General features: G+C 38.6%; 1 protein-coding gene across 1 annotated transcript in view; it reads right to left on the reverse strand.

The window, feature by feature from the left end:
• The window catches only part of LOC102186716 (zinc finger protein 160-like), a 43,728-nt gene that overhangs the window by 18,446 nt on the left and 11,450 nt on the right, over positions 1-13,832 (reverse strand). Inside the window, 3 exon segments of the mRNA XM_018063214.1 lie at positions 56-157; positions 159-485; positions 647-887. Of these exon segments, the coding sequence (XP_017918703.1) occupies positions 56-157; positions 159-485; positions 647-887 (670 nt within the window).

Raw genomic sequence — 13,832 nt, forward strand, 5'->3', positions numbered from 1 at the left:
TGCACTCATAAAATTAAAAGACACTTGCTCCTTGGAAGAACATTTCTCCATATGCTTATGAACTGAAAGGGTGGATGTTTGCGGAAACATCTTGCCACACTCTTTACATTTGTAAGGTTTCTCCTCAGTATGAATTGTATTATGAAGTGTAAGGTATCTGTTGCTGCAAGACCTTCCCACACTCATTACATTTGTAAGGTGTCTCTCTAGTATGATTTCTATTGTGAATTGTGAGGGCTAACTTTCTACTAAAAGCCTTCCCACACTTATTACATTTGTAAGGTTTCTCTCCAGTATGAATACTCAGATGGCTTGCAAGGCTGTTCTTATGCCGAAAAAGCTTGCCACAATCATTACATTGGTAAGATTTCTCTCCAGTGTGAATTCTATTATGAACTAGAAGGAAATTCTTTCTACTGAAGACCTTGCCACACTCACCACATTTGTAAGGTTTCTCCCCAGAATGACTTCTTTGATGATGAACTGCAAGGCTTTCTTTTTGACTAAAGTCCTTGCCACACTCAGGTTTGTAAGGTCTCTCTCCAGCATGAATATGCTGATGAAATGAAAAGGTGGCCCTATGCCAAAAGACTCTGCCACACTCATTAAATTTATAAAGTTTCCCTCCAGTATGAATTCTATTATGAAGTTTATCTTTCTACTGAAGAGCTTCCCATATTCCTTACATTTGTAAAGTTTCTCTCCTACATGAATTATTTGATGATGACGTGTAAGGTTTCCTTTTTGAGTAAAGACCTTGCCATACTCATTACATTTGCAAGGTTTCTCTCCAGTGTGAATTCTCTGAGGACATTCATGGGTTCTTCTTTGACGGAAGTCCTTGCCACACTCTAATAAATTTGTCAGGTTTTTCTTCACTGTGGATTCTGTTAGGAATTATCAGTAGTGAATTCTTACTGAAGACCACTTGTCTTTTATCAGTGTCTGCTTTTAGTTGTAATTTCTTGATCACATGTATACGAGACATAGCTAAAACATAGAAAACCACAATTATCCTGTATATTACAATTCATAAACAAATGTCTCACATTAAATATATGCTACTATGCTAAAAAACCACTTATACCAAACAAAGCAAAGCAAACACCTAGAATCACCTACGATGAGCTTATAAAATTTAGGAACACAAGGGAATAGGATTAGTGTCTAAGAAAAAAACTGATCAGAGCTAATTCTAATATTTTTAAGAGCACTGCAGTTTTAAACAAGTGGTGACAAAAACACTCAACCTAAACAAACTCCTTTTGGGAATCAAAGAAATTGTGTGTTTCCACTATGCCCACAATCTATGGATCAAGTAATGAAACACTGCTGCCTCAATACCAAGGAGAAAAAAATCATAATTTACATATATTCTGCATGTGCCTGTGTGCTGTTATATCCAACTCTTTGTGATCCCATGGTCTGTGGCCCGCCAGCCTCCTCAGGGAATCTTCCAGAAAAGAACACTGGAGTGGGTTGCCAATTCCTACTCCAGGAGATTGTTCTGATCCAGGGATTGAACCTGCATATCCTGAATCTTTTACACTGGCAGGCAGATTCTTTACGCCTGGTGCAACCTGAGAGGTCCCATATTCAGCATTCACACTATAAATAAGCAATAAGGAATGATAAACATGATAAAGAATACATAATATATTGTAAAACTAACTAAATCAAAATTAGCTTATCTAATTAATAACCTATATAAGTGGAAGTTACCAATTAGACAAAAATAGTCTAAAGAAAGTGAAGAATTTCCTTCTGGCTCAAGATGGCAGAGTAGAAGGACGTATGCGTCTCTCCTCCTCTGAGTGCACCAAAATCACAGCTAGCTGCTGAACCACCATCGACAGGAGGACAACTGAACCCACGGAAAAAAGATGCCCCATGTCCAAAGACAAAGCAGACACTCAGGCAAGACAGTAGGAGGCATGCAATCACAATAAAATCAAATCCCCTACCCGCTGGTGAGTGACCCACAAACTGGAGGACAACAAGCAATACCAAAGAAGCTATCCTACTGTCGTGAAGGTTCTGAACTCCACATCAGGCTTCCCAACCTGGGAATCTGATAAAGGCACTGAGAATCCCCAGTGAATCTGACCTTGAAGTCCAAAGGTATTTTATTACAGGACTTCCACAGGACTTCCACAAGACTTGGGAAGAGACTCCATTCTTGGAGGCCACAAACAAGATCTTGCACACACCTAGACCCAGAGGAAAGGAGAAGTAAGAAAGAACCTGAGAAAATGTTTGAAGAGATAATAGCCAAAAACTTCCCTAACATGGGAAAGGAAATACTCAACCAAGTCCAGGAAGTACAGGGAGTTCCTGGCAGGACAAACCCAAGGAAAAGCACACCAAGCCACATGGTAATCAAACTGACAAAAATTAAAGACAAGATTAAATATTAAAAGCAACAAGGGGAAAAAAAAATCACACAACATAAAAAGGAACTCCCATTAGGTTATCTGCTGATTTCTCAACAGAAACTCAACAAGCCAGAAAGGAATGACACCATATATTTAAAGTGATGAAAGGGAAGAACCTACAACCAAGAATACTCTACCCAGCAAGACCCTCACTCACATTTCACAAATAATTCAAAAGCTGTCCAGACAAGCAAAACTTAAGAGAATTCAGCACCACCAAGCCAGTTTTACAACTAATGCTCAAGGAAGTTCTCTAGGCAGGAAAACACAAGAGAAGGAGAAGACCTACGGAAAATAAGTCCACAACAATTAAGAAAATGGTAACTGGAGCACATACATGTATAATCACCTTATATATAAATGGATTAAATGCACCAACCAAAAGGCATAGACTGACTGGGCAAATGAAAACATGTGAATGCATGCAATTCCAATTACCACAATACCCTGCTTGAACCCACAAATTGAATGCAATTATTTTATATTGTTAGCTTAATCACATTCCCATTATGGCTTTCAATTGTAATGATCTCTAATTTTTTGTCTGGATATTAATCATGAAAACTGATAAACATCTTTACTATTGTGACTATGTAACTATTGTGACTGTGTAATATTACATATTACACATATGTAACTGTTGTGACTATGTAACTATACCATTACTGGTCAACAGAAAAACAGTAGAATTCTGTATCACCAAAACTACCACTTAATAGAAAAAGTTTTAATCACGTTTTAAAATCAAGATGCATATCAGAATTATCTTGGAATTTTTTGAAAAATACAAATGCCCAGGTATTGCTTTCTTCCTACAAAGCTCCAGATATGTTTCCAATGAGTAGCCATAAACACCTGGAGTACATGATGATCTTTTACTTTTAGCTAGTTTGTTACATTTTTTGTATTTCATATTCAGTACTCCCATTTCATTTAGCTTGTGTTTTCCAATTTCTCCATCCTTTTTTAAATGTTCTTTCTCAAGCCTTTATCAAGCGTATATACAAAAGTTTTTGTATACATATATACAAATAGTATGTATAATATATATATTTTAGAAAACATGAATTTTTGGTTAACTGAAAAATTTATGACATTTCACTTGTTGATTTAGTATGAATAGAATGACAGACTCCTAATTAAAAAGTAGATATACAACAAGCAACAAAGATTTCCTGTATAGCACAGGACCTACAGTCAATATAGTGGAAAATAATCTATCTGAAAAATAATATATATATATAACTGAGTCACCTTGTTATGTGCCTGAAACACTATAAGTCAATTATACTTCAATAAAACATATATATTAAGAAAAAATAGAAAGTGAATTCAGTAATAAAAAATCAAACTTAAATGTATATAAATGAAATATTCTATCAGTTCAGTTCAGTTCAGTTCAGTCCCTCAGTCGTGTCCGACTCTTTGCGACCCCATGAATCGCAGCACGCCAGGCCTCCCTGTCCATCACCAACTCCCGGAGGTCACTCAGACTCACGTCCATTGAGTCAGCAATGCCATCCAGCCATCTCATCCTCTGTCGTCCCCTTCTCCTCCTGCCCCCAATCTCTCCCAGCATCAGAGTCTTTTCCAATGAGTCAACTCTTCGCATGAGGTGGCCAAAGTACTGGAGTTTCAGCTTTAGCATCATTCCTTCCAAAGAAATCCTGGGGCCGATCTCCTTCAGAATGGACTGGTTGGATCTCCTTGCAGTCCAAGGGACTCTCAAGAGTCTTCTCCAGCACCACGGTTTGTGGAGGAGCTGGAAGGCTTTAAGCAAATACTGAGAATGTATTTGCTCCACTCATGACGAAGGTTGGAAGCTGGGATGAGCATAACAAAGGGTTATGAGCGTTCACCGAGTGCCCAAGGCTGGATAACGAAGGGTTATACGCCCGGCCTTGAGGTGTTCGAAGGCTTCCTTCTGACCACCTGTTTCTGGGAGCAAAGACTGTTGTTTCATAAGACTCCCTTTAGAGTTTCGCCAAAGCTATGTTATGGCTTGGGTGGTGGGAACTGTAATTTATGCTTGAATGCTTTGATGTTTTATCGAGAAAGGCTACATGCAAGTCTGCTTTATGCTCTGCTCCCTGAGACCATATATCTGCAAAAAGCTGGATAATATAATTTGTCAGTCCACTAGAGGCTGTCCCTGAATGTCCTTTTCAGAGCGCGGCCCTCCGAGCCTTACAACAGTTCAAAAGCATCAATTCTTCAGCGCTCAGCTTTCTCCATAGTCCAACTCTCACATCCATACATGACTACTAGAAAAACCATAGCCTTGACTAGACAGACCTTTGTTGGCAAAGTAATGACTCTGCTTTTGAATATGCTATCCAGGTTGGTCATAACTTTCCTTCCAAGGAGTAAGCGTCTTTTAATTTCATGGCTGCAATCACCATCTGCAGTGATTTTGGAGCCCCCAAAAATAAAGTCTGACACTGTTTCCACTGTTTCCCCATCTATTTCCCATGAAGTGATGGGACCGGATCCCATGATCTTCGTTTTCTGAATATTGAGTTTTAAGCCAACTTTTTCACTCTCCTTTCACCTTCATCAAGAGGCTTTTAGTTCCTCTTCACTTTCTGCCATAAGGATGGTGTCATCTGCATATCTGAGGTTATTGATATTTCTCCCGGCAATCTTGGTTCCAGCGTGTGCTCCTTCCAGCCCAGCGTTTCTCATGATGTACTCTGCATACAAGTTAAACAAGCAGGGTGACAATATACAGCCTTGACACACTCCTCTTCCTATTTGGAACCAGTCTGTTGTTCCATGTCCAGTTCTAACTGTTGCTTGCTGACCTGCATATAAAAATGAATAAATAGTACAATTTACTACCTATGCAGTGCCATTAAATATCCAGTTTACTGGCTCCAAGTCACATGAAATAAAGAGAGAGCAGTATGTAACTTTATTAAAAGGGTCAGAAACCACATTGTTGAGAATAAAGTGTGATAGGAGAGCACTCAAAATATAATGCAAAGGATGTCATAATAAGTATTACAGAATATTAATGTGTCTTTTTATATAAAAGTAACTTTTTGGCCTTTAACATAAGACAGGAACTATTTTAACCTGGCTAACAATCTTTTAAAATAATTTGATCCCTCACCATGGATCAAACCTGTGACCCCCTACACTGCAAGGTAGATTCTTAATCACTGGACAACGAGGGAAGGCCCTGAAATGAAAGAATTAAAAAACTTTTTTCTCTTTTTTAAATTATGAAAGTATGATAACACATTTATAGAAGACCTGGAAAATACAGAACAAGGTTACATAGAATGCCACTATATATTATAATTGTTTTTCAAGTAGATAACTTAAGATTTTAGTTGGAGTTACAATATCAAGCTCTCAAAAATTAACAGAATGAACAGACATAGTAGTAGGACACAGTAGACATGAAGAGCATGAGAAAGCAATTCATCATAATTAAGATTTATACAATTTTCACACAACAGTAGGATAAAAATTATGCAATTCCCATAGACTACAAACTAGTCCCAAAGACTAAAACGTTGATACAGTGCCATGTATTTTGGCATCTAGTATTACTGCCGGAAGTCTAGAAAATTTATTATCTCAGTGATTGAAATAAAAGATTTTAAAAAGAAGAGACTGTGATATTAAAGGAAGAGAAGTTTACATCTATTACACTATTCACTATGTCATGTATCATACTGCATATTCCGTAAGCTCCATTTCCATGCATATGTTCGATAAAAACATACACAATATTTGAGGTGACTGGGCAAGCATTTCCTTAGCAGAAACTAGAATGAAGAAACAAAAACAGTTCAAGCAATGGAGGTGAGTTAATTCTGCGCAAACACAGTGTGCACCTAAAGAATCCACAGTACCATAAAGTAGGGAGACCAGGATTTCCTAATGAAGTTCCTGGCTGGATGAGCAGAATCATCATAGGGAAGCGAGGCTGGCAGGTGTTTGCCAGAGTCTGAGTACTTTAAGCCCCGGGGTACCACAACTAGTGAGCCCTCACTCCATAATGAAAGAATCTGCTGTAATGAGGAGCCCACACACCGCAACCAGATAAAGCCTGCAAGCAGCAACAAAGACCCAGCCTGGTTAAAAAATAAAATAAAAACATAATAAGGAAGATGATAGAACTATAAAACAAGTACTCGTTGACACAAGAGGGAAACAAGTTAAAAACAATGAACAAGAAAGACTTTGTGGGGGAGGAGGAAGTAGGACGCTGGGAAAACTCTACAAACCAGTAGAGAAGCTGGAGGACCTATGTGGGAACCATATTTTACTGCTTTCTCAGAAATATCTCCAGGAATTTAATCTTACTCATTCCCTCTTCCTTGCCTGCTCCCCTACTCCAGTCCTTCAATTAGACGTTCTGGCGGACACGTCAGCATTAGCTAGGTGCAGTTCTGCATGCAAAACAAACCACCTTATCTTCAAAGACCTTTCTTTACAAACTCTCCTGTGATTACCTCCAGACCTCCACAAGGAAGCTTCCTTAATCCCAGAGTTCTGGTCTCTGTCTGGCTTTACTGCTCGTAGTTAAAAGATAGTAAGCTAAATTATCAATAAATATGCACTTAGCATTTTCTCAAAGTTGCTCTTCTGTGAGCTCTCCCTGCATTGTCTCTCATATTCCTGTGTGTTTGTGAGAATTATCCAGTGCGAAATTGCCACAGACCTAAGACATTGCCTATCCTGAAAATACCGAAATGAAGAGTGTAGGAGTTTATGACAATTTCCTGGCCTTTGACGCTCCAGCTCATTGAGACTGAGGAATAGAAGACTCCCAATTCCCATATGTACCCTCCAAAAGAAATGCAAAACAAAATCACACTGAGATACTACCTCAGTCCTCCTGGAACAGCTGGAGGGGATATATGTATACTGATGGCTGAATCACACTGTTTTATGGCAGAAACCAATTCAACACTGTAAAGCCATCATTCTCCAATCAAAAAATCCAGAGATTCCCAGAATCAACCTTCTAAGGTGTGTGCACCCATGCATACGCACACACACACACACACACACAAAGACAAGAGATGACAAGTGTTATCGTGAATGTGGAGGAAATGGAACTCTAATAATTATACTGAAGCATGCGAACTGGTGAGAACTTTGAGAAATAGTTTAAGGTTCCTGAAAATATATTTTTACAAACTTCTCTGGTGGTCAAGTGGTTAAGACTTGAGCTCCCAATGCATGCGGTATGGGTTCAATTCCTGGTCAGAAACTAAGATCTGGCACGCTGTATAGCATAGCTAAATATATATATCATATAATGCATCATTTCCATTATGAAATCATTGTCTTAGAAAGATACCTGCACTCCCATGTTCATTACTGAACTACTTACAATAGCCAAGACATGAAAACAATCTAAGTGTCCAACAGACAGATAAAATCTGAAAAAGGACGAAATCTAGCAACTATACCAACATAGTTGGATACTGCAAATATTTGCTCAGTACATTATTCAGAAATAAAGACCCTCACTTAAATAAAGACCTCAGTAAAACACAGTATTAAAAAGAAAAAAAAAAGAGTCAAACAGAAACAAAGTAGGTATCACAGTTTGTAGAATGAGGAGATATTAGTCAAAAGAATATATTTCTAGTTGCAACTGGAAGGAGTTATAGGAATCAAATTACAGTATGGTGAATATCCTTATCAACACTCTGATATATAATTATAATAAGTGATCCTCACCCACAGAGACCAGGTTCCTATAGATCTACCACATCATATCCCTGTACAGGGCCCCCTGAGCAGGGTCCAGGCATTCCCATTCCTCCTGAGTGAATTCAATGGCCACATCCTTGAATGTCAACCGTTCCAATAAGGAAATGCATTTCAGAAAGGGACCATGAGAAGAGTTCTTATTTTCACAAAAACTGAGGAGGAGAGAGGGGTGAGAATCATTTCAGTTGAAGTACATACTCTGACAGATACACTTATATGTATCTGGAGCAAATTATGGGTACCTAATTTTCATTCCTCATGCTTTTTCATAAAATTATGATATCATCCAGTTAAAGCAGATTTTTCATATTTGTGGGCAATATATGAAATACACAGAAAAAAATTCAACAAACGTTTATCTATGCAGAAGTGTTATCTATTATGTTTTACATAATAAGTGATATTCTTTATCTACATGACTTACAGTATAATTGGCATCTTAAGAGAGGACAAAATTGAGATATCCCTGGTGGTCAGGTGGTTAAGACTCCACATTTCATTGTAGGGGACACAGGTTCAATACTCCTTTGGGGAACTAAGATGCCATATGCTACATGGCATGGCCAAACATTTAAAAAGAGAGAGATGACAAGGTCCACAGTAGAATTTTCACAAAGTGTAAATATTAAGTGGCAAAGATGATAAGAACAGCAATGACTTAAGGTGTCCAAATACCTTCTAGATATTAAGCATTACTCTAAATGCTTCATATGTAACATTTTTTGAATGTGGACCATTTTTAAAGTCTTTATTGAATTTACTATTATATTACTTCCATTCTATGTTTTGGTTTTTTGTCACCATGTACAGAGAAAAATGATTCCATAAGAAAACTACTACTCCAAAAAACAATTTCAGGGACGTCCCTGCAGGTCCAGTGGCTAAGACTCTGAGTTCCCAATGCAGGGAGCCCAGGTCCCATCCCTGGTGAGGGAACTACATTCCACATGTCAATTAAAAGAACCCAGAGGCCATTATGAAGATGGATCTTGCAACTAAGCGGCACAGCCAAATGCATAAATAAATACTTTAAAAAAAAGAGAGAGAGAGAAACTTTAGAAAAGCTGTAGCATAAGAAAAGAAATCAACACTGAAAAATCAGGTGCAAATGTATACACAATTAACAATGTCAACCGGAAATTAGAGAACAATCCTATTCATTATAACATCAAGAGGTAGAATACTTATGAAATATTGGCAAAAATATTAGCAAAAAAGGTAAAAGACTTATACACTGAATACTGCCAAACACTGCTAAAAGAAGTCCATGGAAACACACATAAAAGAAACCCTGTATTCAGGAACTGACAGGATTCTTAAAATGACCACAATACTCAAAATTTTCTGTGTGTGTGTGTGCTCAGTCGCTTCAGTAATGTTCTACTCTTTGCGAACCTATTGACCATAGCCTGCCAGGCTCCTCTGTCCATGGGATTCTCCAGGCAAGAATACTGGAGTGGGTTGCCATGCCCTCTTCCAGGGATCTTCCCAATCCAGAGATCAAACCCACATATCTTGTGTCCCTGCCTGCACTGCCAGGTAGGTTCTTTACCACTAGCACTACCTGGGAAGCCCTAAAGTTTTCTACAAACCCAGTGAAATCCCTATTAAAATTTGAATAGCAATGTTTATAGTAACAGAAAAAAATCATGTGAGAATTCCTATAGAATCTCAAGAGACCCCTAAATGGCCAAAACAGTCTTCCAAAAGGAATTGGAGGCCAACACTTTGAGATGTGAAAAATGCTGAAATCATCTGGGATGTGGTACAGGCATAAACAAATATACAGAAGCCAGTGGAGCAAATCAGAAAGCACAGAAATAACCCTTAGAATATATGGAAAAGTTGGCTTAAAGCTCAAAATTCAGAAAACTAAGATCATGGCATCCAGTCCCAACACTTCATGGCAAATAGATGGAGAAACAGTGGAAACAGAGACTATTTTGGGGAGCTCCAAAATCACTGCAGATGGTGACTGCAGACATGAAATTAAAAGATGCTTCTTGGAAAAAAATCTATGACCAACCTAGACAGCATATGAAAAAGCAAAGACATTACTTTGCCAACAAAGGTCTATCTAGTCAAAGCTATGGTTTTTCCAGTAGCTCTGTATGGATTTGAGAGTTGGACTATACAGAAAGCTGAGCATGAAAGAATTGACGCTTTGGAACTGTGGTGTTGGAGAAGACTCTTGAGAGTCCCTTGGACTGAAAGGAGGTCCAACCAGTCCATTCTGAAGATCAGCCCTGGGATTTCTTTGGAAGGAATGATGCTAAAGCTGAAACTCCAGTACTTTGGCCACCTCATGCAAAGAGTTGACTCATTGGAAAAGACCCTGATGCTGGGAGGGATTGGGGGCAGGAGGAGAAGGGGACGACAGAGGATGAGATGGCTGGATGGCATCACTGACTCGATGGACGTGAGTCTGAGTGAACTCCGGGAGTTGGTGATGGACAGGAAGGCCTGGCGTGCTGCGATTCATGGGGTCACAAAGAGCTGGACACGACTGAGCGACTGGAATGAACTGAACTGAACTGAACTGAACTGAAATGGGTGGAAGAACTAGTAGAAAACTGCCAGGTTGCAAAGAAATTGACACCACAGTTGTGTTGTTTTGTGAGATGTTATATGAAGTTTTTATTGGAGAGAATTAAAATTTGGAGTTTCTGGTAGTAAGGACCTTTTTATCTTTCATGACTGAAAAGACAACCCTTTATAATCCTTATTGTGTTTTGGTTTTGATGTCCATTCTGCTTTTTTACACAACTGAAATTCCCTAGAAGGTTTAGCCATCAGTACCGGATCCAAAATCATGTTGAACAGAGTGCGTAATGTCTGAACATCTTTCATTCTGGCATCCTTACAACTATAAAGAGGGCATGTATGTGCATTATCTGTGATGTTAATGGAAGGACAGTAAACATTGTCAAAACTGCTGGGGAGATTTGATCTCACGGTGTATTCATATGCATAATATTACGTACTCTACCCCAGGAGGCACCTAAGTTTGTATTGCTACTACTATTTATGAATACATATCAAGAAAACTGAGTTGATTTAACTCTCAGTCGTGTGAGTTTTCTTCTCACTATAAATATTCTGATATCTAGTGATCAGTGAGCAATCAGAAGAAACTTAAGATATATTCACTGCATTTATAAGTAGGAAATATTTGGTGAACCCACAGTACACATTGTTGTTATTCATTTTTCAGTCCCTCACTCATTTCGACTCTGTTTCATTTCATTCCTTTCATGTCTTTCCAACTTCACTGTTTGAAATACTTCTCCTATATCAGTGCTTGCTTTCAGTTGCCATTTCTTGATCATATGTGTATAAGAGCCATCTACAATATATAACGAACTGTAAGTATTCCATTCATTACAACTCATGAATAAATGTTTCATGTTAAATAAACTGTATTACATGAAACATAATACATTTATCAAGAAAAGTTATGAATGTCACTAACCTTGATCTTACAATTTATAGGAAAACAAAACAAATGATTCTTTACTAAAGCCAAAGTCAACAGAGGAAATTCTAATTGTAAAGCACCCTTTAAAATAACCTGCTGCTGCTGCTTATATGACGAACATATGCACAATGGAAAAACTGTTAGCTATCAAAGAAAGCGTGAGTTTTACAATGATGGCAAAGCATGTACCAATTGTCAGGAAACATAATGGCTACAATTAAAGGATGAGCAAAGGATAGTAAACTATATATACTGCATACTTATTTTACGTGAATGAATGGTAAAGAACCTAAGATGTAATAGTAAAAGAAAAAACAAAACCAGTTTATCTAATGAATAATTTAAATGAGTGCCACTTTAGAACTGGGAGACAAATAAAGCACTGGGAAAATGAACAATTTGAAGTTAAAACTTCTGGCTGTTAGGAATTAAAGCTCCTATTCACAAATTCTGGGGATTCGCTGATGGCTCAATGGGTAAAGAATCCACCTGTCATGCAAGAGACTGAGGAGACATGGGTTCCATTCCTGAGTCAGAAGATTCCCTGGATGAGGAAATGGCAACTCTTCCAGTATTCTTGCCTAAAAAATCCCATGGACATAGGAGCCTGTGCAAAGGGTCACAAAGAGTTGGACTTGACTGAGTGATTAAGCACATCAGTTCAGTTCAGTCGCTCAGTCGTGTCTGACTCTTTGCGACTCCATGAATCGCAGCACGCCAGGCCTCCCTGTCCATCACCAACTCCTGGAGTTCACCCAAACTCATGTGCATCGAGTCAGTGATGCCATCTAGCCATCTCATCCTCTGTCGTCCCCTTCTCCTCCTGCCCCCAATCCCTCCCAGCATCAGGGTCTTTTCCAATGAGTCAACACTTCGCACCAGATGGCCAAAGTACTGGAGTTTCAGCCTCAGCATCAGTCCTTCCAATGAACACCCAGAACTGGTCTCCTTTAGGACGGACTGGTTGGATCTCCTTGCAGTCTAAGGGACTCTCAAGAGTCTTCTTCAAAACCACAGTTCAAAAGCATCAATTCTTCAGCACTCAACTTTCTTCACAGTCCAACTCTCACATCCATACATGACCACAGGAAAAACCATAGCCTTGACTAGACGGACCTTTGTTGGCAAAGTAGTGTCTTTGCTTTTCAATGTGCTATCTAGGTTGGTCATAACTTTCCTTCCAAGGAGTAAGCGTCTTTTAATTTCATGGCTGCAATCACCATCTGCATGATTTTGAAGCCCCCCAAAATAAAGTCTGACACTGTTTCCCCATCTATTTCCCATAAAGTGATGGGACCAGATGCCATGTTCTTAGTTTAAGCACATACACACTGACAATTACAGCATGTTAATGTGTATAAATTAATAATAAATGTTTACATAAATGTTCACAAACATCCTTAGTATTATCTGTAAACCTGAATTCTTCGATTTGACATTGTGGTTTATAAGAAATACAGACTCGGTCATTCAGATGAGAAATTCATTAGTATGACTCACAACTTATTTGCCAAAGCTGGTCTCCTATCTTGCCTTGAAGGAAGAGTGCTGTGAAGTTAGATAATGGGGAAAAAGAAGAAGAGATATTTCATGAAAATCAATACACAGAGTAAAAGTAGGAAAAAGAAAATATATTTAACATCACTAACCAGCAAGCCTGAGACCTCTGTGCTTTTTGTTTCTTCCATGGGCATCCCTGGAGGCCTTCCGGGCTCATAAAAAGGGAGAGTTTCTACTCCACTTGGATGATATACTTTAGGAACTTGTCATTGTTTGTGGGAATTGGTAAGTGGCAACAAAGTTTTTCAGAAACCACCTAAGCTTATCAAGTGTGCACAGTCATTGCACTATATTTGAACTATTATATTTCCAGGAGATGGTATATCAAAATCACAAAACACATCTCAGAGACTGGCTGTCTACCTCCCAGGCAACACTGAGTCCACAGTTCTGGCAGCAGGAAAACATTAGCTAAGTACTTTGCTGACACCAAGGAGTCTGTAAGGGGAAAAAGGAGTTCACATCTCAAACACACATTTATCTAGGGTCCAGACGAAGCCAGTGGCAAAGAGAGAGGGGAAGGAAAAATAATTCTGAAAATTGAATGAAGTTTGAGGCAAAAACCTAGTTCCTGAAGACCACAATAATTCATGTCTGGTAGTACTATAATTTAAAAT

The sequence above is a fragment of the Capra hircus genome, chromosome 18, assembly GCF_001704415.2.
Source record: "Capra hircus breed San Clemente chromosome 18, ASM170441v1, whole genome shotgun sequence".
NCBI lineage: Eukaryota > Metazoa > Chordata > Mammalia > Artiodactyla > Bovidae > Capra > Capra hircus.